General features: G+C 46.9%; 2 protein-coding genes and 1 long non-coding RNA gene across 5 annotated transcripts; 1 reads left to right on the top strand and 2 right to left on the bottom strand.

Moving 5' to 3' along the window:
• Positions 1-628: 628 nt before the first annotated feature.
• abcc1 (ATP binding cassette subfamily C member 1 (ABCC1 blood group)) lies at positions 629-21,009 on the bottom strand. Of its 2 annotated transcripts, none has more exons than XM_071501345.1 (31): positions 20,871-21,009; positions 20,083-20,259; positions 19,750-19,878; positions 19,073-19,210; positions 18,831-18,956; positions 17,830-17,891; positions 17,100-17,279; positions 16,793-17,020; positions 16,304-16,481; positions 16,061-16,222; positions 15,659-15,751; positions 15,067-15,270; positions 14,513-14,659; positions 14,204-14,291; positions 14,045-14,114; positions 13,417-13,543; positions 11,777-11,953; positions 11,259-11,426; positions 10,037-10,211; positions 9,722-9,782; positions 9,428-9,554; positions 9,129-9,336; positions 8,502-8,812; positions 8,177-8,376; positions 7,953-8,079; positions 7,513-7,614; positions 7,031-7,177; positions 6,779-6,937; positions 6,530-6,696; positions 5,427-5,621; positions 629-2,998 (listed from the first exon to the last, which is right to left on the bottom strand). In XM_071501345.1, the coding sequence occupies exons 1-31, from the start codon at positions 20,916-20,918 to the stop codon at positions 2,890-2,892; spliced, it is 4,590 nt and encodes a 1,529-aa protein (XP_071357446.1). In that variant the 5' UTR covers positions 20,919-21,009; the 3' UTR covers positions 629-2,889. The 2 variants fall into 2 exon arrangements, with proteins under 2 accessions (XP_071357446.1, XP_071357447.1); XM_071501346.1 differs by having other exon boundaries at positions 17,148-17,279.
• Positions 11,319-21,636, top strand: LOC139634737 (uncharacterized). 2 transcript variants are annotated; one of them, XR_011694049.1, is made up of 6 exons: positions 11,319-11,586; positions 11,809-11,938; positions 13,973-14,362; positions 17,178-17,556; positions 19,054-21,124; positions 21,224-21,636. It is a non-coding gene; the product is annotated as an uncharacterized lncRNA (long non-coding RNA). The 2 variants fall into 2 exon arrangements; XR_011694050.1 differs by lacking the exon at positions 17,178-17,556 and having other exon boundaries at positions 11,321-11,586.
• A 387-nt stretch (positions 21,637-22,023) lies between these two features.
• On the bottom strand, positions 22,024-27,125 carry LOC139634736 (sarcoplasmic reticulum histidine-rich calcium-binding protein). The gene is made up of 6 exons (XM_071501347.1): positions 26,220-27,125; positions 23,965-24,062; positions 23,712-23,780; positions 22,745-22,796; positions 22,381-22,417; positions 22,024-22,291 (listed from the first exon to the last, which is right to left on the bottom strand). The coding sequence occupies exons 1-6, from the start codon at positions 26,725-26,727 to the stop codon at positions 22,249-22,251; spliced, it is 807 nt and encodes a 268-aa protein (XP_071357448.1). The 5' UTR covers positions 26,728-27,125; the 3' UTR covers positions 22,024-22,248.

Here is a 27,125-nt window from a genome sequence, read left to right as displayed (position 1 = left end):
AGTTCCTTTCGCTTCATGACAACATGAAGTATTTTAACATTAGGACCTTGCAGGTAAATGCTTTACCCACAGGTGCCGTTTCTTATCACTGGATTTAACCCATTAAAACAAATAGAGAGTTTGGTGAAGCTGGTGACGTCACACCCCCTTTACCTGGATCCAGTGAGCCAGGTGAAGAAACTACATTTTAATCATGATGCTTCAAACCAGCTGAAGGAGGCATCAGTTTCATTTGATGTATAAACAAGCATAATCAGTGATGATTAAATTAGATAATTTTATCTATTCTGTCTTTTGATTATGATTAAGATATAATTGATTTTTAAAATTAAATTGCAAATCTATTTTAAAAAAAAGGCTTCTAAATGTGACTTGTTAGGCCCTTTGTCTCATTTCACTTGAGGACTGATTAATTTGTTTCAGTCTAAAGTTTCCTCTACTTAAACAAGGTTCTATTTCATTTTAACGTGGAAGAAAAGTGTCACCTAAACATGAAATAATTAGAACTAAATACTACTTCATCATATTTAGTTAAACTGAATCTCTGCTTGCTGTGACCTGACCTGCTGTGTCAACACCTTTTTCTATAAATTTAATGTAATAAAAAAGTGAAAACCTTTGCAGCAAATTTTTAGGCATACATTGATTTTATTTCAAAACTGATTACACAGATCAAGTCCTCCATATAGAAAACATAAAATATTTATAGTCATAAATATGTGACACAGTTTATCTTTATTCAATCTCAAGATGAAACACAACCAAAGCTTTTCTCTCTAATTTCTAATTAAAACAGCGAAGACACAATGCTGCCACAGAAAACTGGCTGAGCTACAATCAGCATCTCAACAGAGCCAGAGTTTGGCCCTCGAGATCCCATAGCTACACAGACAGATGTTCACGATGTGGTGACAGAAGTGCTGTCGTCCAGTGCCCTCACACGAACTGTCCAGACTGAGCAGCAGTGGGACAGAGAAGCCATCAAACCTCCTGTAGGAGGACTAGGGCCATATGAGAGACCTGAACCTGAACTCTGATGTCCTCCATAGATGGTTTGACATTAATTTCAAAGTTCTGACTTTTCTCTTTCATTTTAATCTTTAGTAAAACATCTGAAAACACATCAGCAGCATCAGTGTGGACAATTCACTGACAGTAAAAGAACCCACCAGCCTGTATCCTTTGTCATACAGCACTGCTAACACCTTGCATGGCAGGTGAATTAGGAAAATTGTCACTTCAGATAAACTGAATAAAAACTTTTGGAGTCCCTGAAGTCACATGCACAAAAATATCCAAAAAGTTTTTAGTGCACATTGTGCAAACAACGTGCACTAAAAACTTTGTGTTGCACTCTTTAAACCACAGTTTCTTGCTTGAATAGGTTGTCTATGTCACAAGAGAAACTCGGTGACACCTGTGAGGTGAGGTGTATTCAGAGGCTTCTCCAGGTAATGTTGTGGTGACACCAAAGCAAAGCAGTGATGTACAGAAAACCACTCAGTTGTGTGTGTGATGAATGTTTGTGTGAACAGCAGACAGTCTCTTGTAACCAGGTTCTAAACACACATTCATCTCTGTCTGATGTGCACTTCACTAACCCCAGATCTTTAAAACACAATAAGTCACTAACACAGATACTACAAAGCAGAGAAACAGAACAGAGTCAAATCAGACGTCAAGCTGTTTGAATTTAAATGTACCTGCTGATGTGCGTTTGTGTGAACCATTACTTAATTGTAAGCAGTTAACAAATATGTCTATAAATAAGAAGGAAAGATTACAGGCTCCATTTTGAGACCACATTAGACTTAAAATGAAACTCTAATTTGTTCTTTTGCCTCTGTCATGGCTACACACAGAACACACAACAGTTTCCTGTAACACACTAACTCACTGTAGACTCACGGGACACAGAGGTGTTGTCCTGTAGTAGAGCCTCTGACAACACCAGCAGCTTGTGTGAACACAGCAGTTTAAAGCTGCTGCTGGAAGAACACAAACAACAACAATAAATAAACAATCAGTGCTGCATGTAAAGTAACTGTCGAGTGGAATCTGTCCCACAGATTTCCACATTTGTGCGTTTGTAGTTTTGTTGTGGATTATGTGTGTTGCTGTTTAGTGTCATAAACCACCTGGGTGTGACATCGCCAGTGTAGCTGATGTTTCTGACCAATCAGCTGGCACATCTCAGTCAGAGTCAGAGTCTCAGTCAGAGTCAGTCTCAGTTTGAGTTTCATTCTAAGTGAGAGTCTGAATCTGAGTCTCAGTCTCAGCCTGAGTCAGAGTCCACTTGGCTTTAAGTCTTGAGGTCTCTCCACAATAACGGCAGTTCTTACCCTGACACTAACAGACAGACACTTCAGCACAGAGACCATCCTGTACTGTCTGGTGTGTAGTATGGACCTGGGACAGTGTGAGGAGACACCTCCTGTGGGAGCAATGTCCCTCCATCTTCTCAAACCTAAAACAACTGGTATTGATGCTGGGATGTATTTGGCACTGATGATGTCATACTTAGAGGACAACAGACCTTTTGTCCTCCACTGACCTGATACATTGCTCTGTCAAAATAAAAGCCACGTTCTAAACCTGCTGTTACAACTTTCATAGCAGAAACAGCAGAGACAGACCATGATGGGGGCAGGAAGAGACTGGGGTACCTAGACATGATCTGGACTAACAGGGAGACTCTGTAGTTCAATGAGGACGGAGGTGTCAGGTGGAGCAGGTCAAACGAAACCCTTCTTCTCACCAGCACCTTTGCTTAAAGAGTCAAACAAGCTCATGCTTCATTTCCCTCTCTCTTCTTAGCTCAGGACCTCCAGGAGCCAGCAGAGATTGGGGGGCAGAGGAGTAGCTGGACCAAGCGAGCCAACTCTTGCTTCAGACCAGCCCAGCGTCCTTGGCCATGTTGTAAAAGGGTCCTCTCTGAGCGATGAGGTCAGAAGGAGAGTCAAACTCTGCCATCTCACCTTTGTCCAAAACCAGGACCCTGCAGAAGACAAAAGACTGATCAAAATCATTTTGTTCAAGTAGCACAAAGACCAGTACCACCAGTACCACTAGTATGACCAGTACCAGAAGTGCTGTTGTTTTTCCTGTTATTACAGTAACTTCCTCTCCAGCTGCTCATACTGAAGCCTCAGATCTGCCTCACGCACCTACTGTGTACAGGTTTACACTCAAGTTACCTGACAAACTACTGTTTGATCTCCTGAGTTGTATTATCATTAGAGCCAAATTCGTTATCTTTAGATTAGAAAAAAAAACAAACTACTCTTCTATGAATCCTAAATGACCACCAGATGCCCTGGATCTTCTGTCTTGTGTATGCACAGGTAAAGTAATTTATACTAAGAATGTCACCCGTAACCCCAGATGACCATTGAGAGGGTTTATCTTCCAGTGAATATTTTCCTACAGAACCTTCTCAGGAGATCATGAGGATTTTAAGTGACTCAGCACTTAGTCATCCAGGATTCATAGAACCGTTATTACATTCCCAACTTTCATTCGATTACATCTTTCCTGACCGCCAGAGGCGGTGCTTTAAGCACTGGATGACTACCTACAGTCATGAGGAACCCCAAGTACATACATTTGGTGTAGAGCAGAGAGATTCGGCAGAAGAACTACATCCAGAAGATGTGGGGCGGCGACATTCATCTTATAGAATCTAGAGAATGTATTTGGTGATGGTCACAAGGCCAGAGCACATATGGCCTCCTGGAGGGAATTCCCCTCGAGGCCACCCATAAAGTCGAGACATCCATGGTAGAGTGGCAGTTGACTCCAGATTGCAGAGGGCGATTATTCACCTAAAACGCATGTGAGCGACCTTGCCTGGGGCCATCATAACAAACACAGAGCTGTTTGGATTGCCAGACACTCACAGTAGCGTCAACATAGGCTCTAAGGGCCCCTACAGGGTATAGCAACCTCAACTTCACCCCATCTCCCAGTGGAGGTCACTGAATAGACTGGTTGAGGTGTGAGTGTGGCAGCACCTTAGGTAGAAATGCTGTATTTAGCCACAAAGTGAAGCCTTGGTTCAACCTCAGAAATGACTCGTTCACTGACAGAGCATGCAGCGTCCCTCCAGCAACTTCTGGGTCTGTTGTGGGGCCTCCTTCCATGCTCGAAAAACCTCCAGAGGAAGGCGCCCAGAAGGCATCCTTACCACATGCCTGAACCACCTCAGCTGGCTCCTTTCGACATGAAGGGGCAGCAACTCTACTCTGAGCTCCCTCCGGATGTCTGAGTTCTTCACCCTGTCTCTAAGGCAGAGCCCAGCCACCCTACAGAGGCAACCCATTTCAGCTGCTTGTATCCGCGATCTCATTCTTTTGGTCACCACCCAGAGCTCATGATCATAGGTGTTGGAAAGAAGATTGAGTGGTAAATCAAGAGCATTGCTCTCTGGCTCAGCTCCCTCTTCACCATAATGGTCCAGTACAAGGAACTTGTATCAGACTGGAAGAATCACAGGCACCAGGTGGTCAGGAAGGCAAGAGACTGGTTTCTGAGCAGCAGGGCACCACTGGGATGATAGTGATGGCAGGGAGGGGGCTCAGGGGGCAGCCAGGGCACCCCTTGGCCTGCCAGGAGTTGTTCTCCCAGCTTGGACAGTATGTTCTAGTGCCTCCACAGCTGCTGAATCACACAGCTCCCCTGGTTTCACTGGGACACTGCTAACTACTTCTGTATGTCTCCATCAGGGGTGACTGAAGGAGCCAGACCTGGCATCTAATCTCTTGCAGTGAGGCATCACTGAGGCTGGTAATGGAAGCATCTGTGGAAGCATGAGGTGAGAGAGGTCACCTGCTGTGCAGGGGTCACCTGACACTGGAGTCAAGGACACCAGGCATCATCAAAGCCTCATCAGGAGGCACTATGAGTGATGTAATGGCAGGCTCAATAGCCTGCATGCGATCCAGGCCAAACTTTGCTGTAGACTGCATGGCAGCCAAGGATTGGCCATCTGAAGTAAGAGGGGAGCAACTTCTAGCGTCCTCCCAGCAGGCATGCAGCTCCCTTAGATACTCATCTGAGAGGGGGAACAGTAAAAGCAGCCTGGGCCAGGCCTGCATCTAGAAAAGATGCTAACAGGTGCTGGGTCTGGTGGCACGTCCAGCTGCAGACTAGCTGGGCCCATGCAGATGACAGTCCTGAGAGCTGGCCCCTCTGTCATCCAGGGAACTTTGGTCCAAGGAGATATTAACAATTCAACAAGGCAGCTTGAGTGAAAGCGCCACTCAAACACTGAAACACTGCCCTCACCAACAAAGGATGCCATCAATAACTACTGTTGTTAGACTGGGTGAAACACCACTGTCAATGAAAACACAAAATACTATTTACCTATAAACAAACACAAAGCAGTAGTGTGTGTGTGTGTGTGTGTTAGTGGTGTACAGTACCTGTTGTAGTCCATGATGGTGTTGAGGCGATGAGCTATAGTAAGGACAGTGCAGCCCTCAAACTGAGACCGGATGGTGGACTGGATCAGGTTGTCTGTCTCCAAATCCACAGCTGCTGTGGCCTCATCCAGAACTAGGACCTTGGTCTTCCTGAGCAGAGCTCTGGCCAGGCACACCAGCTGCCTCTGACCCACACTGGAGGGAAAACACACAGGAGTGTTTTAAAAAAAAAAAAAAGTAGAACTACACTTTAGTCCTCCAGTTTCTGGACAGTCCAGGGGCCTAATGTCCAAACCTCACACTGACTTGTAGAGAACAAAAGAAGCTGGACAGCTGTGTACGCACTAAAAGAGAAGATCAATTCATCCTTGAGTCCAACTGAATGTTTGTGCCAAATTTGAAAAAGTTCCGTCAAGGCGTTACTGAGAGATTGTGTCCACGAGAATGAGACAGACGTACGTACGGACAACCTGTTAGTGACACTTAGTCATAAAAATATGCAAGAAGATTTTCCATATATATATAGTTATCTACCTTGGAATCTAAACGGGCCCCAGAAAACTTTAAGCCCTGGGTTAAGCTGTACTCAGTTGTGCAATGTAGACATGATGTGTAGTTGTGTTCCACTTTCTTTACAATTATAATGTGGATAATTGATTGATGTGAAGTGATGTGGAAGTCCTTGTTGACTGTTATGTATAGTTTGTGAACCTGTTCTTCCAGACACATGGAGTCTCCTCCTACTGCTGCTTCCTCTATCTGATGTTAACCTCTACACACTCTGCAGATGCCTCACATTTCAAGTGGATCAAGTAAGAGGAAGATTATAAAGGCTTTTACTTTGAACGATCTGTGCAGGAAGCTTCTCCTGCCACTGATTAACACTGAATAAAGACAGATAGGTGGAGTAAATGAATGAGAGCAGAGTTAGTGTTACAGGGAGGAGTTGATGTCAGCAGAGAGAGGAAGTGATGTCAGCAGAGGGAGGAGGTGACTCTGCTGGAGGATGAATCAGTGCTGAGGAAAGAACAGAGGACAGCTCTGTTTCCTGGTTCTCCGAGTTTGAAGTGAATGTAGTCTGTGTGTGTGTGTGTGTGTGATACCTAAGGTTCTCTCCTCCCTCACTACACTCATGGCTGAGTCCATCAGGGAGGCCAGACACAAAGGTCTTGAGGTGGGACAGCTCCAGAGCCCGCCACACGTCTTCATCAGAGTAGCTATCAAAAGGATCCAGGTTCATCCTCAGAGAGCCAGAAAACAGCACTGGGTCCTGAAGGGGGGAGAGAGTCATGACACCTAGTACCCATAATGCACCCTGGGAGAAAACCCAGCTGTGTCCCCTGTGCACTGACCTGTGGGATGATGGTGATTCTGGAGCGGAGCTCATGGAGGCCCAGCTGAGCGATATCCACCCCATCGATGAAGATGTGGCCCTCGGCTCCCTCAATAATCCGGAACAGTCCCAGCGTCAGGGAGGACTTCCCCGCTCCAGTGCGTCCCACGATCCCCACCTGATGGACAGATGCAGTAGCACACGCTACAGATGGCACACGTACACAGCGCACACATCCAGTTGAGCCACCGCCTCAAAGTGACATCCATACCTTCTCTCCTCCGTTGATCTTGATGGTGATGTTGCGGATTGCGAGGTCCAGGTCGTGGCGGTAGCGCAGGCCAAAGCCTCTGATGTCAATGCAGCCGTCAGTAGGCCACCCCGGGGGGAGGGGGGGGGATTCGTGTTTCCACTCGGCCTGGTGGTCAGAGGACACACAGTGACATCAGCACATCAACACAGACGTGAGAAGAATCTGATGAAGATGGAACTGGTTTAACAGCTTCCTGTCAGACTGAGGACTTTGTCATTTCTATGTGTTCCCATGACAACCTACAGCAGGTGGATGTGTGTGTTGTGTGAGGTCAGCTCTTTCTCACAGGATATCATGTGTATTCCTACACAGAGATGTGGAAGAGACTGAAGTCTGCCCTGCAACTTTAATCCTGGATCTCAGTTCCAGTCCCAGTCCACGAAGAAGTGAGTCCTCCCTCCCAGCAAACAGAGGTTCAGCCCCTGGAGACTTGTCTTTACCTCTTTCTCTGTGTCAGCGTACTCTTTCACTCTCTCCACTGCTACGATGTTGGTCTCCACGTCAGAGGACATCCTCACCAGCCAGGTCAGAGACGCCGTCAGCTGCACAGGGGACAGGACAAAAACCTCTAACTAACAGGGTCAGTTCTAGCACATCCTGTTTCTAAAAAACACCTCATCTGAACCTGAACACATCGAACAGCATAATTTACAGACCGAACAGTTATCAACAGACCGAACTGAGCTCAGCTCAGTCTTCACTTCCTGGTTATACCTGTCCTCCAGGTGTTCAGCCCCCTCAGTGTGGTCTGAAGTGGACCACCCAGAAAGGTGGAGTGATGTAGTCTTGTCCGGTCTATTCTCACCTGTACAAACCCTCCTACAGAACAGAGTGGTGTATAGCCTCTGTGTCTAGAGTGGTGACATAGGTGAGTGTTTACCTGCAGGGCATAGGAGATGGACAGACCCATGATGCCTGGACTGAGGCTCTCTCGAGCTATGACAGCAAACAAAGCAGCAAATGACACGATGCAGTTTCCCACAAACTCCAGGCGGACTGCCAGCCACCTACACAGAATCACATAGTCAGAGAAACATCACCTGCTCTTCAGTCTGACCTTCACTGACGCAAGTGCCGCAGGTACCTGCATTGACAAGGACTTACCTGTTGGCCACTATGCCAGGGTAGTAGGCCTTCTGGTTGTGGTCCACCCTCCGGTCGCTCTCACAAATGAAGCGCTTCTGTTCACCGAAGGCCCGGATAATGGAGGTGCCCAGCAGAGTCTCGTTGAAGTGGGTGTAGATGGGTGAGCGGCTGACAGACTCTAGACGCTTCAGCTGGCGAGACGACGCCACGTAAAACCTCTGGACAGAGGACGGACAGGTGTGTGACCAGTCAGGAACAAACACAGTGACAGGCACATCAGAGGAACCGTTCACACTCAGTCCACGTGCAGACTGCCAACACCTGCTGAAAACCTCCAACTAACCTGCACAAAAAAGTAGAGCAGACCGAGAACAGGGATGATGATGGCGACCAGCGGTGTGGCGATGAGGATCACCACACAGGCACCCAGCACATTGAACATGGAGCCCATGAACATCTTGATGATGCTGGGGATCACTGAGTCAATGGTGTCCATCTCCTTGGCAAAGCGGTTGACCAGGTTTCCGCTGGGGGTGCGTTCGAAGAAGGACATAGGTGAGCGCAGAACGTTGTACAGCATGGACTGGTGCAGTACACGGGATGCCAGGATCCCCCCAATGGACATGGAGAGGGAGTAACCAAAGACCGCCACACCTGCAGAGAGAGGTGGGGTTCACAGGGTGAGACACACACGCACGCACACACACACACACACACACAGACACAGTGAAGAGTCACTGGACCTGAGCTCCCTAACAGACACAGGTGAGCTGCACCTTCAGTCGAGTCCTGATTCCTCTGTCTGTGCAATGATTGGCTGATTCATCTGATTCATAGTACACCTGTTACCAAGTAAATGAGGAGTTGCCCCCCCTCCCTTTGTACAGTGTGAAGACAAAGAAACATGAACACAACACTCAGGATGTTCTGTGTGTTAGAGTGTAGTTTGTGTACACCCCCCCCCCCTCACCCTGGGACAGGCCCAGACCACCATACACCCCCAGTCTCATCAGTCTGTGGGGCTGTGTGCCATTGACCACAGGGTCATCGGTCCACAGGCTCAGCCAGTAGTTGGAGAAGACGGAGACCAGGTGATGGACGAGGAACAGCAGCAGACTGATGCAGGACAGGGGAACCCCGATGGCCTTCAGGTAGGCCCAGAACACAGACAGCTGGACCTGGGGAGGGAGAGGAGGCCAGATGGGACCGGGCTGTTGTTGGGTCCGTCACATACGACACATGAGTGTACAATGGTTTGCTGCTACCTACCCGTCCCATGCTGGCCTTGTCGGCCTCAGTCAGCTTGCCCACCTCAGGGCTCTTGGCCTTCTTGGTCACGTCTCGGTCCTCCTTGTTGGACTGGGAGGGTTTGGACACACTGCTGACACCTGGACTGCTGCTCACATGGAGTGACAAAAACAACACAGGATGGAAACTCTGTCTGTTGTAAATAAAAACACTTTTACAGAGCTTCAGGTCCAGGAGACACAAACAGAGCAGCAGACATATCAGAGGATCTGGATCCTCCCTGCAGGACCTCCTATGTGATCCAGTCTCACTCACCTGACAAGAGCAGGTGCGCTGCCATTCTCTGTTCCTTTGGTTCCACTCTTTGGCAGGATTTCTAAAACCAGGAAGAAACAAAAAAAGTCAAGCTTCAAGAACTGATCCTGAAACAGTAACTTCTGAATAACCAGCTGAGGCCTGGACCAGCTTAGGCCTGGATTTGGACCAGCTGTGGTCTGGACCAGCTGAGGTTCACAGAGCAGATTTCAGTTTATGATCCAGGAAAATTAAAGAACTTCAGAATATTAAAGTTTCCACCTGACAGTCACACACAGTGACAAACACAGTGACGGTGTACAGTGTGTGTCTCACCATTGCTGTCGGTGTAGTCGACAGCAGCATACGTCCGCAGGAACTCGGAGAAGGCACCCTCTGTGGCCATGAGCTGCTGGTAAGAGCCCATCTCCGTCACTTCTCCCCCCACCATGACCAGGATCAGGTCCACCTGGGGCAGGTAGCACAGCCCATGGGTCACCAGCACACGGGTCTGCACACAGCCACACACGTTAACATGTTTATTCCTCTAAGTCATCGCCAGTCAGGACTGATTAAAGTACACAAAAAAACACAAAACAAAAACACAAGGAAAACCTGGACCCAGACTGGGTCACCAGACCGACCCCAGAGCTGACCCTCTGAACTAACACTCCGCTTCACATGGATCATTAGGTCTTTTCATATTGATTATCTGCTGATCGATCCAGTCATCTGACATTATCAACATCTATAAATGTGATTAATATACAGAGACACACACACACTGTGTACAGACACACAAAGACATGTACAGACACACACAGCGTGTACAAACACACACAGACGTGTAGAGATATACACAGTGTATACAAACACACACAGAGTGCATAGAGACACACAGAGTGTGTACAGAAACACACAGACATGTGCAGGCACACACACCAGAACTGGTTCAGAGTCTCAACCTCAGACCCCCTCGACCTCACCATCACTACTTCTTCTGCTGAGTATCTGTCCTCAGACTTTATCTCTAATGTCCATCTGATCATGGCTGACTGACGTCGTGGACAGAGAGGCTGCTCCTCTGTCTGAAGCTCCTCACCAGCTCTCTCACAGTTGAGTGGCCCTGGTCTAGTGTATGAGGTGCAGTGAGGAGAGTACAGACCTACACATCACACATGCAGTCCTGACCTGAGGAGGGGTCCACTACTCAGGTCAGGACTACAATCTTTCAATAACAGCCAAGGTGCACGTTCCAGACAGGGGTCAGGTTGGGGGGCAGTGTGGTTATACTGTAAACCATGTCCAGACCGAGACATGAACCAGTTCTCTGCTGACTCACTGTCACATGCCTACTAAACCAGCACTCAGTGGTTTGACACATGACAGGGTCTGATAAGGCTTATCTCAGAGCCCAGTCTGTGTGTGTGTGTCTGTGTGTGTGTGTGTGTGTGTGTGTGTGTTAATACAAATCTTCCTCTTCTCTGTCTGACTCTTCTATCAAACTATAGCAAACTGATCATGTGACGTGACCACACAGTGAGGTGCGTGAACACACCTTGTCCTTCAGCAGTCCCTGTGGGCCAATGACTTGATCAAAGATGTGTTTTCCTACGTGGGCGTCAACGGCAGACAGCGGGTCATCCAGCAGGTACACAGCCCGGTCACAGTACACAGCCCTGGCCAGGCTCACCCTCTGCTTCTGACCTCCAGACAGATTCACACCCTGTACAGAGGAGAAACCCAGAGGTGAAGACAGAGACAGGTGCCTTGTGTCGTGTCTCAGTGTGTTTTTAAACAGTCATCAGGCTGAACGCCGACCTCTGCTCACCACCAGAGACCTCAGGGATGAGGGCGTCATGACAGGAGGAGGGGAACAGTGAGATGTGGGTTTGTGATGATTGTTATGAACCAGCAGCTCAATCTCTTTATTTTTCAGTATTGTGAGCAACTCAGATTTCTCATTTCACACACAAATGTCTTCAACTTGAACTCAACTCATCTTTAAAAAGCTGAGTTAATGAGTGAGAACAGAGCAGCTGATCCGTGAACAGTGCTGACACCATCAGGTGATACCTTCTCTCCAATTTCTGTCTCGTCTCCGGCAGGAAGGATGTCCAGGTCAGGCTGAAGGGCGCAGGCCTCCACCACACGCTGATACCAGCCCTCTCTCCTCTCCTGACCGAAAACTATGTTGTCTCTTAGAGTGGAGTTCTGGATCCAGGCCTGCTGGGAAACGTAAGCCACTGAGCCCTGCAGAACCAAACACACATCAGAACCATCAGGATGAACCACTCCATTTAAGGGGAGTGCTCTTTGATCCTAGCCACTCATATCAGTGAAAAACAGTGTGATGTCATGACACAGCCCGTCTCTCTGGGCGACCTTGGGTCTGAGCTGACCACACTGTCTAGTTAAGGTCAGAGGTCATTAGGTTGAAAATGAAACTACATCAGAAAATAACATTTGACATTCAACACTATTGTGTGATGAGACATCTTCATCACCAATAGTGTTGTAATCAGAGTCTTCACTGCAGCTCTGCTCTCTGATTTCTCTGTTCTCTAATGAGAACCTCCTGTCTCTGTCAGTGACATACTCTGAAGAACCAGATTCATGGACTCATGAACCTGATGAACTGAGAGTCCGAGTTCAGTCAAACTCTACATTTACTACATTTACAAGATGAGCTAATGTCACTTCATGACAGGAGCTGTGATCAGGACATGACAGTGACCTGACTCTCAGTGATGGTGTGTCAGTGTGTCAGTGTGACAGTGTGACAATGTGACAGTCTGACAGTCTGACAGTGTGACAGTGTGACAGTGTGACAGTGTGTCTGTGCGTCAGGTGACACTGTGTTTGAGTGATGGTGTGACATGTGTCAATGTAAGTGTGACGTGTGACAGTGTGATAGTGTGACATGTGACAGTGTGTTTGATTGACAGTGTGACAGTGTGTCAGTGAGCACAGTGTGACGGAGTGACAGTGTGTTGGTGTGACAGTGTGTCAGTGACACACGTCACACTGTTGTGACGGTGTGACAGTCTGACGGAGTGACAGTGTGTTGGTGTGACAGTGTGTCAGTGACACACGTCACACTGTTGTGACGGTGTGACAGTCTGACGGTGTGACAGTGTGTTTGATTGACAGTCTGACAGTGCGATGGTGTGACAGTGTTTCCGTGTGACAGTGTGACATGTGTCAATGTAACTGTATGACGTGTCAGTGTGACAGTGTGTTTGAGTGACAGTGTGTCAGTGTGACGGTGTGTTAGTGTGACTGTGTGACACTGTGACGGTGTGTCTGTGTGACGGTGTGTCAGTGTGACAGTGTGTCAGCGTGAGTGTGTCAGTGTAATGGTGTGTCAGTGTGATAGTATGACGATGTGTTTGAGCAACGATGTTATGTGTGTCAATGTGACAGTGTGGCGGCGAGACAGTTTGACAGTCTGACGGTGTGACAGTGTGTTTGATTGACAGTCTGACAGTGTGATGGTGTGACAGTGTTTCCATGTGTCAGTGTGACAGTGTCTTTGTGTGACAGTGTGACATGTGTCAATGTAACTGTATGACATGTGTCAGTGTGTTTGAGTGACAATGAGATGTGTTACTGTGTGACAGTGTGATGGTGTGTCAGTGTGACGATGCGTTTGAGTAACAGTGTGTCAGTGTCATTGTGACAGTGTGGTGGTGTGTCAGCGTAACAGCAGTCACCTTGACAGCCACGGCTCCATCCAGTTTGTCCATCTCTCCGAGGAGGGCAGAGAGCAGTGAGGACTTTCCTGACCCCACATGTCCCACAACGGCCACCAGAGAGCCTTCTGGGATACACACATTCAGCCTGCGCACGCACACACACACACACACTTAGATGCTTTACTTCAATAATCTTGCTCCTTTCTCAGTGAAGACCTCATGGCTCTTATGAATCAATATGTTGTTTCCACATTGTAATTAAGAAGAAAACAATGATTTTGTGATGGAAAACAGACGAACAGGAGAAATAGCGGCAACGTGTCACTGTCTCAGGGTAAACTGAGGTTTGCCGTGACGTTCTGTCCAAAAAGGAAAACTGACGTCCTCATATTTGACCAGCTCTGACTCTGAGGACTCATTCAGCTTCAGCTGCTCTTCACAAGAGGATGCTGGATTCTCTCCTCTATGACAGGACGTCTTATATGAAATCATATCATCATAACTGCTGTTGTTGGACGATACGTCAACCCAGGAATAATTCTAATAAACATTATTATTGTCATTTTTTTAACAGATCTTATCTGTCACCGATATGATGATAATAAATGAGAATATTTGAACACACAAGAGGACAGACCACACTCACCTCTTCAGCGTTGGTGACTCAGTTTTGGACCAGCTGAAAACTCCATCCACTATGGAAACACTGTGAGGTGCTGGGAGGACGACAGAGACGTGTTCATATACCTCCACACATGCACAGAGAGAACTCAGCAGACAGATGGCTCAACAAGAAGAGACTCACATCCTGCTGCTGCTCTGTGCTCCACACCGTCCTCCTGCAGCTCCTCGTGGGACAGAAACACTCTCAGCCTCTTCAGGGACACACTGGCCTGAGGACACACAGAGAGGAGTATGCAAAAAGACCAGGAGAGGGAGTCTGTCATTCTGACCCCTAACAAATGTAAGCTTCTATATCTGACAGTCAGACTTCAACCTTTAATCCCTTCACCTCAGCCATACTTAAGGCAGAGGCAGAAATCTCAGCCTAACTCTAACTAGCTGAGATGTGCTCATGTGACTGAGAGCTGGTCATGTAATTGAGGACACCGACCTGCACCATACTACTGATGACCATTGGCAGCATGTTGAGAGGAAATCGCAGGATGTTGAAGAGCGCCAGTGACACGAAGGCTTTCTGAGCATCGAGCACGTTGTGTTCATCGATGAGGATGTACACAGTGAAGGTGGACAGAGCGACCTGCACATGAGAGACAGAGAGAGAATAGTCCAGGTCACTTTTTTCGGACACCTGAAGAATCAAAGTCAAATCAGTTAGAATCGTTTTCTCACATGTTCTTTGTGTGTACCTGCAGCAGGTGTGTTTAAAGTGAGAACGTCATGTTGATGCATTCCAGTTGTGTTTCCTGACAGCTGTGACTGACCTGTGTTCATGCTGACAGGTTATATTAGTTATGTTTGCCTGAGGTCCAGATGTTTCAGTGACATGTCTGTGAAAGATATTTCCCTACAGGTGAAGAACACCTTGTTTTGTGTGTAGAGACAGATACAGGTGTAAGTGTGTAGTTGTCTGCATCTGCTCAACAACATGATGCTGAGGTCCTGTCACTGTACAGAACCTGTTTCACTGTTGGTCATGTCACTCACCAGGAAAGGTGCACAGACCCAGGTGAAGGTGGACATGGCTCCCAGGTAGGCGGCCTTCTTCAGGACCCGGAGCTCACTCTCTCTAATCTCAGACACCTTGTCCTTGAAGGCCAGCTCCCAGGCGTACAGCTTCAGCACCTTGATACCATTCAGCATCTCATTCATCAGCTTAATGCGATTGTCCTTACTCTTCATCTGGGCCACCTGCACACACGCCAACACGTTCAAGGTCACTGAACACACACACATATACACATACTGTGCTCCAACCTGTGACACTCTGAGCCACAGGCCACACCCAGTGACTGAAGATGAAGATGGAGGACAGCTCCTCTTCCTCCCCCTGTAAACAATGGAGCCAAAACACCCTGGATACGAGCACTGACATCAGAGTGTGCACAAGTGATCATGGGTGGGGCCACAGTTTTGAGGTCCCGCCCATGCTCACAGCTGTCAATCATCACATCACACAGATTAAACCAGAACCATCTTTAACATGGAGGGGGCGGGGTTTATGACCTGTACTGCAGCCGTCCATCTTTATACACGCCGTGTGTGTGTGTGTGTGCGTGTGTGCGTGTGTGTGTCCCACCTGGTAGGTTTTGGTTTTCATGGCGATGACAGCATTAACAGGAACCATCAGAACCATCACAGCCACTCCAGCCAGCACAGATGGACCCAGGTTCTGCAACAGGTGACGACAAGAACAGCAGGTTAACATCTGGAACATCTGGACTCAGCAACTTAAAACATCAGAGAGTTTCTGCTGCAGCAGGAATCAAAGATGAACATCATGATCACATTTCGTCTGAGCTGAAGTTCACAGATGTCCTCGCTCAGCAGGGAGATTCTACTTTTAACAACAGCACAACAACAACAACAGAACGGTCCTCATCTCCACCTCACTGTCAGTGAGTACTGACCAGTTCCATGTGCCCCTGTCAGGCTCAGGTTGAAGGTGAGTCACTGTGCGAGACAACCTCTATAATCCTACCTGCCAAAGGAAGTAGAGGGCCAGCACAACCTGCAGAGGGGCGGACCATATCATGTTGATGTATGTGATGAGGTCCATGAAACGCTGAGCGTCCACTGACATCAGGTTGACCATTTCTCCCACTGTGGAGGTGCGGCGTGCAGCACTGCTGATGACCAGGGCCTGAGAGAGCACAAGTCAGAGAGTGAGGTGTATCTTAGGCAGAACCACAATGTTCTACTATCACTTTAAATGTTCCTGTACCTTCCTGTACACGGCTCCGATGATGGCGGTGCGCAGACGCATGCCGGTGACGAAGCAGACGTGGAAGTACTTCTGGAGGATGAGCGACTGCACGCATGTGCAGATGAAGAGCAGAGCAGTGTAGAAGTAGCCCTGCCAGGAGGGGGCACTGGAGGTGTTCACAAAGCGGATCAGCAGCCTGGAGGGATCAGGTTACAGACTCAACAACAACACACGTTTCAGAGCTCCTGCAGAATCCTGACTAACTGCACATCTGAGCCACATTCACATCTTAATCACCTGTAAACAACAACAATCAACCAAAAAATAAATGACCCCAGAGCATCTGAACATATCTTTAAACAACTGACTGGTGCACAGGACTGTGGGACACTGAGGTTTGCAAACAAAGCCACAGGTTCTACATCAGCTGGAGCCTTTTAATGAGACTCTGAGGACATGGCCCCTGAGCTGGGGCCCAGTGACGTCACATCAGCTGAGGCTTCTCACCGGAGGATCTCAGGCCCGACAAACATCAGGATGTCCTGGATGCTCTTGTAGAGGCAGGAGACCAGGAAGTAGGGCCCGAAGGTCAGGCACAGAGCCCAGAACAGGGACGGCTCTTTGGTTTTCTGGGGGGTCTTTACAATCAGGATTTCAGACTCCTCCACTGCTCGGCCCTCTTTGCTCTCACTGTGCGGTACCGGCCTGGGGGAGTACAAAGTTCTCTGCTCCGTCCTGACAGAGAGGGGGGGGGGGGACAGTGTTTACAGTCTCTTCTTCTACTTATTCTTCTGGTACACCTGGGGATATCTACCTGCAGCTGCACTTTTCACACCATTCCCTGCTGTATAAAGCTCCTGACCTTTTGACCTTCTGGCACTCTGTGTTCCAGCGACGGACCAGCTGGGGAACCACTCTCTGGGACCGGTCCTCTGGGTTCAGAGACCACAGGTCCTTCTCCTCCAGGGGGCGCTTGTAGCCCGTCACCATCATCCTGTAGAGACAAGACGGGCAAAGGACAGAGACATTCAGAGCAGTAAGATAACACTAAGTATCCAGAGACTGAGACACAACTAGAGACACAACCAGAGACACAAACTGAGACACAGACTGAGACACACAGTGAGACACACACTGAGACACAGGAGGGCATGAACTGTATGTCTCAGTTTCCAGACACTGTCCGTCCACCTCCACCTTCTTCAGTCAATCATCTGTCAGTGCCTTTCTCAGTGTTTGCTGATAACAGACCTCAGCTCCTCCAGTTTCAGGTTCAGCTTCTACTTTTTCTTTTACACTTACACACATTTTCCACAGGAAGTGTAGTTTCTAACATGTCACACCAGGTGAAATATCAACACAACGTTTCTGTGGTGCAGGTGTGTGTCTGGTCAACTGACATGTACTGTTTTTACTTTACACAGCAAAAGACAGGACAGCCTCAGTTTGTCTCTGTCAAAAACCGATCACACCACAGTCTGAATGATACACTGTAGATCAGAGAAACCACCTGATCCACCCACACACACCATGTGCGTGCTCACCTGGTGATCCACCAGAAGGTGATTCTGGAGAGGAAGGATGCTCCAGGCTCAGGACAGGGGTTCTGGAGATAGAGACAGTACAGTTAGACTCAGCAGATTCAATCATATCCAGAAGGTCCACAGACCTCATTATATATAAGCTGTGACTCCATTAAAGGGGGTCGGCTCATCAGGATCACTGTGACCACAGTCTTCATTCTTACAACTAGAACCAGACCTGATGATCCATGAGGTCAACTAAACACTTACACATGTAAACAGAATGAAGAGCAGAGGAAGAGGAGGAGGACGAATATTATGGTCACATGACAACAGACCGTCTGATCAACTCTTCATCTCCTATTCATCCCCAAACAGGACTGTCTGAGTTAGCATGGGGTTAATATGGGGCTAGCATGGGGTTAGAATGAAGTTAGCATGGGGCTCATATGGGGCTAGCATGGCGTTAGCATGGTATGAGCATAAGGCTAGTATAGGGCGAGCATGTTATTAGCATGGAGTGAGTGTGGGGTTAGCGTGGAGTTAGCATAGGGCTAGTATGGGGCTAGCATGGTGTTAGTGTGGGGTTACCATGGGGCTAACATGGTGTTTGCATAGTGTTAGCATGGGGCTAGCCTGGAGTTAGCATGGGGCTAGCATGGTATTAGCATGGTGTTAGTGTGGACTTAGCATGCAGTTGGCATGGAGTTAGCATTGGGCTTCATCTTCACGTTCAGGGGGTCATGGTGTCAGATTTTGAAAACCCAGAGAGCCCAGTTAAGGGCTCCACCTGTCACTGAAGCTGACATCATCGTCATCATCAGACTCAATGAAAAACTGAGAATTCAGATGTGACAGTCGTTTTGTAGCTTATTCACTTTCACTGTTACTGTGAACAATAATCAACTACCATCAAAGACAGGTGTAGATAAACAGGTGTGGACAGACAGGTGTAAACAAACACGTGTTGACAGACAGGTGTAGGTGTAGACAGACAGATGTGGACAGACAGGTGGTCTCACCGAGTCTTTGACAGCCTGGGAGAAGAGGGGGGGCTGGTCTGTGAGTGAGGACAGGAGCAGAGCGACCAGCAGCAGGGTGTAGTAGCAGAAGAATGTGGTGGACCTCCACACACTCACTGTCAGAGGCTACAACCAAACAGAACCTGCTTCACTCTGTGCAGTTAATGTGTCTCACTAACCACATCACAGCAGTTACTAACTGACTAAACCATGTTCACTTCAGCTCTGGTCTCAGGACTCACCTGGTCCAGGACCTGGAGGATTTTGGACCTGAAGGTGACCGTGGCACACAGCAGAGCCAGCAGCCAGAAGATCAGCATCACTCCAGACGACTGAACCCCCTTCATCCGCTCATACTGGACTAACAGGGCGGCCAGCAGCTGGAGACACACAGTTACACACAGTTAAACACAGTCACGCAGAGTTACACACAGTCATACACAGTCACACACAGTTACACACAGCTATACACAGTTACACACAGTCAGACACAGTCACACACAGTTACATACAGCTATACACAGTCATACACAGTTATACACAATCAGACACTGTTATACACAGTCATACACAGTTATACACAGTTATACACAGTTATATACAGATATACACAGTCATACACAGTTACACAGAGTCACACACAGTCATACACAGTTATACACAGTCAGACACTGTTATACACAGTCATACACAGTTATATACAGATATACACAGTCATACACAGTTACAGAGTCACACACAGTCACACACAGTCATACAGAGTCACACACAGTTATACACAGCCCTCTAAACAGAACTAAAACAGTTCAGAACTACGCTGAGAATAGCTAAGAATAAACATTCACATAAATCCAGACCATCTCTTGTCCAGAGATCGGTACCAGTCTCCTAACTGAGACACCTGACCAGAAACACTCACCATGCTGAGGCCCAGTAAGGTTGGACTAACCAGGTGGACAGGGGCAGGGATGCTGCTGCCATGACTTCTTTCCCAGAAAGAATAGAAAACATCTGCCCAGCAGATGATCCACAGGAGAAGAGCAACAGCCTGAGGGGAGAACATCAAACAGCCTGTGTCTGAGGGAAACCTGGACCTTTACTGGACAACAGCATCCACATAAGACTGAAGAAACAGATTCATCATCAGTCCCCCATCAGAACCAGGGGACTGTCCTGAAACCAGGAGTCCCACATTCATACCCACCTCCCTCAGTGATTGATCTGTGTAACGTCTAAGGTCATCATTACTCACAGTTTTAGCTTTGTTCAGGTGACTCATACATATGTATCCACGGTCGTGGCTGCGGAGGTAGATGAGGTAGACTGGGGCACACACCCAGAGGTAGAGGCATGGCAGCCAGACCAGGACCGTGTTCTGGAAACACTGGGTGAGGTCTGGGTTTGTAGTGTACCATGTACGGTTCCAATCCTGGAGGAAGGAAGACAGAAAAGGTGAAGATCACTGATGATCACAGCAGGAACAGGTCTTGGTCTGGATCACAACTGGAACGGGTGTGGGTCTGGATTACAGCTGTGACGGGGTCTGGGTCTGGGTCACAGGTGGAGCAGTGGGTGGACTGTGACTAAATGAGGACCAGCAGGTCTCTGATCAGTACGAAATGCGTGGGGTCCAGACCCATCAACATACTGACAGAACAGTGCAGAGGACACGTGGGTACAGGTGTGTCCTGTGCTGCGGACAGATGTTGTTGTGACACATTGACAGTGTTTTAACTACACTGTCCCACATCAGTGTCAACAGGCTTAGTGGACCGGGACTCTGTGGTCCCTCCTGCTGTGGACGGGGGTCACGGGTTGTGTTATGTTCCCAGGCGTGCCAGTTTTACGGAGCCCAGGTCTAAGACGTGGGACTCTGGCCGCTGAGACGTGACTTGGGTATGTGGTGAAGCCGGTTCTCCGGCGAAGCCATGCTAACGTTACCGGAAGTCAGGTCTGTTAGCATGTGCCAGTTGCTAATAACAACAACGGGACAGACCTCTGAGACACAGCAGGAGATGACGGTGGTGAAAACAAACTCACCCAGAACGGATCGGAACGGTCCAGACTGCAGAACTGGTCTAACCCCATTCGTCAGGAAGTCGCGGTCCTGACCGTCGGAGGTGTTTGTGCTCGGCTTTGGTTTTGTAACCCGACTGTGGAGCGGAAGGTGTCACCCTCCTCTTCTTCTATGGTGCCGGTCCGCGTGAACAGTGAATGCTGCCACCTGCTGCTGCAGAGTGAGAGCTGCATGGTTTCATGTTCAGCCCCCTCAGCTCACCCGTTCAAACTCACAGGTACATCCAGCTTCTTCTAACTTTAACTGACCATGAGGAAACAATAGGTAACTCCAGCAGTATGTCATAATACTCACCACCTTTATTATCTTCATCCAGTTTTATTATTCATCATGGAGGAACGATTTGATTTCAGCTGTGACACCACTGACAGAGGAGGGATCAGGTCCACTCTATTTTCCAGTTTACCTGCAGTAACACTCACCTGACAGAGGCTCAGCCGTCCCGTCCACTTCCTCCTTTAACCACATACAGTTTCTATATCTGTAAGTGGACAGCAGCAGGACCTCAGGTCCCTGTGGACTGACAATGTTATTTCACCTATGTGGAGAAACTGTGGGAGTATTATAGGACAGAACAGCTTGTTCCTGCCCCTGAGGGTTTTCAGATCAATCTGTACACCACTCCACTGATGAATACCCTTTTTAATATCTCCTTGTCCTCATTGACCAGTGTTACCAGTTTACTTCCTGATATCTCCCAGTGGTAGCTGGGATCAGGCTCCACTGCCTCATGACAGAACAAGCAGGTGAATGTGGTGGATGAGTTCTCCATCTACATTTCCTCAAACCGGAGATACTTAAATATTTAAATGTGTTATGATGTGCCTCTCGTTGCCCCCTGTTTAAGTCATGGACCAAACAGCAGGATGTTTGTCATTTGACATTTTAGATCATCAGGTCTCAATGTTTCATCACTTGTGAACAATATGATCATAAACTCTGTCTCTTCTTTATGACATCACATTAATGGTCTAAAATCCAGGTGAAGTAATGCATTATTGGTGATGAAGTCAGTTTGAAGTCTGACGTCCTCACCTGTGTTTCTGAGCTGTTCATAGAGTCCTTTATCTGACTGCAGGCGGTATCTTGTCCAATAACCAACCCAACATCAATAAATCAATCAGTAAAAATGTCCCATCTTTTTATTGAACATATCCAAATATGACTTTAAATATATCATTTTCCTTAAAAGTATGACTTTGACTTGTCATTTAACAACAGTACACAAATATATGAAGTTATTTCTACTTAGTGAAGCAAACGTGTAATGCTCTCAAGGAAGAGAAAAAATAACAATGAAAATCAGAGGTGAAGATTGGCCACATGGTGGCGAGATATGGTTCAGTTGTCGTCATCATGGTCATCAAACACATCAGCTACAGTCCTGTGGATGGAGAGAAAACAAAGGTCACACACTGGACTCTGGTGAGAGACTAGAAGACCAGGTTTTAGTTCAGTGTGAATGGGACTCACTTGTAGATTGATCCGGACACTTCATCAAGAAAACCTCCTGAAGACAGAACACACAGGTCAGACACCACACCATAGTCTGAACCAGACCCTGACCCTAACTCTGAGCCTGACCCTAACCCAGACCAAGACCCAGACCCAGACTCTGACCCTGACCCTCACCCCATTGGGAGGGTCAGGGTTCTACCTAACCCTCAGCTGTTAGTGTGGTCCAGGAGGTCCTGCGCTCTTTACAACTATGAGTCTAGTCTCAGGTCCCAGCTTCCAGAGTGACCAGTTACATGAGCAACATGACAGCTTTTCTTTTTTTACTGTGGAAGTGTGTGAATGTGTTTGTTGTCACTGTGGCAGCTCAATGTTCACTCACCAGGCTGACACAGAGTCTGGCAAACAGGACACACGTGGCAGAGGCTGCACATCTGTGAACAAGAACCCAACACAGAGATGGATGTGAAGTGTAAACTGCTCCATAGTTTCACAACAACAAGTCCTAAACTACTATATAGGTTGTTTGTCCCTACAGGACCTTAGTCGTCATGGTTACAATGATAACCAATGTGGTCACAGAAAAAAGAAACAGTAATGACAATCGCTTTCACACAGGAAACAAACATCAGTTTCAGTGAGACCTTCACCTTTCACCTGACCTGCTCCTCTGGTGCCTTCATAATGAAACCTGACTATGGGTCGTAATCTGCTGCTCAGACCAGCTGTGGGCTGGTTTTTACAGCAGGGCAGCCTGAACAGGAAGTCTAATCCATTAGTCTGACCCCACATCTGTCTGTTACAGCTGCAAAAACATCTGCATGTGTATGTCCATTAGTCACAAGTATAGAAGCCAGTTTCTGTCAGGAAAAAATATATCCGATGTTCAGGCCGAGAACCTGTGTCAAAACTTTCACTTTCTTAGTAAACATAGTTTTTTTGGATTTGAAAGTCTTAATCAAACCTCTATGTAATTCACATTTTAAATACAAAGTCACATTTTTGATTTATTGTGTCAATCTTACAATCTTACAGGCTTTGGTGCCATCATCTCAGTTTTTAATCTTCCCTAACATTTGATCAAATTTTTCTTCTTCTGGCAGTTGTGGTCTTCCATAAGAGACATGTGAATGTGAATGACTGAGAAATGTATGCTCAGGTTCTCTCCACAGGGTGGAGGGGGGGGGGGGGGTCAGGTTTTAAGGTATGATGAATTCAGTGTGTCACATCAAGCTAAACTCACAGGACTAACTGGCTGGTGGCATCACTGGTTTAGCAGGTGTTTGGTCATAAACCAAAGTACTGGACCCGTTTTAGACCTGATGGTGGATTATTGTGTATTTTCTCACCTTGCACTCGTTACAGTGTTCAGACTTATCTCCCTCTTCACAGGGACATTTATCACAGCTGTCACAGTGCTGGAAGAAGACAACAGGAGAGCAGATCACCACAGAGGACAGATCCTCCACTTCAACATGTGATGAAACCAATTCCAGCTGATTCATGTGTTACACATTAGAGCCCCGTCACTGGACAATGTGGCATTTTATTGTGAATTGTACAACTCTCTGATTAATTTCCCTAATGTCGTCTCAGACATACCTCACAGAATTCACAATACGAGCACACAGAGCCCTTATGATAAGCACCATCATCTTCATCGTCATCATCATCGTCATCGTCTTCGTCATCTTCATCGTCTGCACATAATATTGATAATAAATATACAACTTTCAGCTCTAAGACTCAACAATGCTACATGACAATACTTTACACCATTGATAGTATATATATATATATATATATATATATATATATATATATATATATATATATATATATATGGTGGTTTAGTCAGATGACTTCAGATGTAGACGACACCTCTCAGACACAAATGTTCATATAAAGCATATAAAGAAAAATATAGAAGATGGGTGGAGGAGACGTTTGTACGCTGGAGGTGTAGTGTGACATCTAGTGGCGCCTGTCCATGTTAGTTTATTTTATATTATCATAGTGGTTAATGGTGGTTCATTGTTTATGCATTCACCTATCAGTAGTATGTTAGTGATGTGTGTGGTTTGTATATAATGATAAAATACAACACAAATATGACACAATAAGAAAGCAAATACATGTGTTGTCACCAGTAACAATTACATTTAGAAGAACACACACACACACACACACACACACACACACACACAGAACACAGTTGATATAGAACAGCAGATACTCACAGGTGTCTGTCTCTGGTCCTCATACAGATCATATGACCAAACATTTGTACAGGTCCATGCACTTTTACAAATCATCTGTCTTTGGTTTAACAGATTTACATTTGGGCAGGTTTCGATCATTTGATTTATTTAATGAATGAAAGTAGGTAGACATATGGACAGTGATTATTGTCACATCATGAAAGTTCACAGTTTAGCCAAAGAGAAAAGCAGATACAACCATTTCATCTCTTGACATTTGATATCTGACAGAGCTTCAGCTCTCTTATTTCCTCTGTATAAAGAGACATTTCTCTCTTTTCCCACACACTCTCTCCCTGAAGAAAAAAACATTGTTGTAATGTTTCACAACAAATGAGCAGTTGGACAAATATGTTCATCTTAGCTTCACAATGACTCAGATATTTGTATCAATCATATCAGTGCCAAATAAGCAGGAAATTGAGGGGCAACTGCATCAAGCTCTAAACAAATATTCAGTTAAGGTAAGAAATGTTTTATCTAATGGTCAGCACATCAGCTTTTAGAAAATAAAAAGAGGTACAGTATGATTATTACATTGTTCATAGACACTGACTATTATCTTTATCTCTGTTTAGCTATTTTACAAATGCACACACCTCTTCAGCAGACAGCAGCATCAATGCTCCACAGAGAAAGAAAGAGATTGAGAGATATGGAGAAAGAGAGAAACTTTACATCTGTTGGTGCTTTTGAACAAATGAATTTAGGTAGTGGCCCTCCTGCACCTCCCCTCGCGCCTCATTCTCACTCTGTCTGTTTCTCTGCCCCCCCCCCCCCCCCCAACCCAATCTCACTGTCTCTCTTTCTTTCTCTGTAGATTCACATAAAGACACAAATGCAGGTCAGTCTGATCCAAAACAAAAGAGAAAGGAAGATGGTAGTGGAGGAACCGTTCTGGAGGAACCATTCTTTCAAACGAAACACAAATCAAAAGATCTCAGACTAGTGACCCCAATGACTGATTCCCAAGTCAGGCTTGGTTTGTGTGAAATTGGTTTTTCATTCTTTCTCTCTCTCAAATCAATGCTTCTGTAGTCCCCAAGTTCATATCTAGTGTACTGTACGAAGGACTTCGGACAGTTGGACTTCAGATGGGCCAGTTCAATTTCCCCAGAGTGCTCATAACTCTAGTTAAGCAGGGAAAAGAACAGAGTGTCAGAGACAGCAGGGAAATGGACAGCTGGAAAGGGGTGGAGGAGGGACTCTGATACCTCTGAGCTCTGAGACATTAACATGAGAACTGACAAAGAGATGATGAGGTTGTAAGAACATTAACGAGAGGGGAGTGGCTAATGTTTGGCTTAGCTCCTCCCCTTTCGCACACTGTCCTGTAATGTATGTGCACACATTTGTAACCTAAATGCATCACCAACTGCACGTCAAAGCATCAGCCAGCACTGACACTGTGACTTTAAAATAACATATATGGGTGTAACGTTGTTTCTGTGTTGCAAATCACAGCCTGACCTGTAACTAATACGTGATGCCATCATTCAGTGACAGCTGAGGCTTTAACAGTTTACAGCGTGCTTTGGGTGTACATGTTATATGCTAACAGATATTTTAACACAGAAATGTGCTAATGTGACTGACCTTCATGATCATCATCGTCGTCATCATCGTCATCATCATCATCGTCATCATCGTCATCGTCGTCGTCGTCGTCGTCGTCGTCGTCATCATCGTCGTCATCGTCGTCATCGTCATCGTCATCGTCATCGTCATCGTCATCATCGTCGTCGTCGTCGTCATCATCGTCGTCATCATCGTCATCATCATCGTCATCATCATCATCATCATTGTCGTCGTCGTCATCGTCATCGTCATCGTCATCATCGTCATCGTCATCGTCATCGTCATCGTCATCGTCATCGTCGTCGTCATCATCATCGTCGTCATCATCATCGTCATCATCGTCATCGTCATCATCATCATCATGATCATCGTCGTCATCATCGTCATCATCATCATCATCAGCCACCAGACCCTGTTCAGAGCGGAGAGGCAGATCTTGTGCCTTGGCGGTGGGAGCCAGTGGGGTGTGGAAGGAGCAGAGTAGCGCCAGGAGCAGCACAAGAATCAAACTTCTCAATGAAGCCATGTTCACAGCCAAGACCAGGCCGACAAGAGAAAACTACCCTGGAATCACTGCAGGAGTCCAGCAGCACGGCTCTTTGCCTTTTTGTCCCACACACACCTCACAGATTCAAACCCTCTCAGAGGTGCACACACTCTGCTTCAGTAAGGAGGGAACACCAGTTAAAATGGCATCCAACAGACCAGGTCCAGTGCAGATGATACTCCAAGCCAAGATCCAGACACTTGTTCCCAAGTCCTGACAAAAATGATCCTTAGAAAAGAGGGGTTCTCCCTTTCAGTGTAGGACAGCAACAAGACAGGGTGTGTCTTAGTCCAGAGCAGCACTCAAATGATCAGTCAAGACTGCAATAAGAAGCTGGGAGGAGCACTGTCAGTAACTGGTCAACGCTGGGGACACAG

The sequence above is a fragment of the Trachinotus anak genome, unplaced genomic scaffold (assembly GCF_046630095.1).
Source record: "Trachinotus anak isolate AG129_WGS33_773 ecotype Australia unplaced genomic scaffold, CSIRO_AGI_Tana_v1 ptg000017l, whole genome shotgun sequence".
Classification (NCBI taxonomy): domain Eukaryota; kingdom Metazoa; phylum Chordata; class Actinopteri; order Carangiformes; family Carangidae; genus Trachinotus; species Trachinotus anak.
The sequence above is the reverse complement of the archived record's forward strand: the minus strand, read 5'-3'. Positions and strand labels throughout refer to the sequence as shown.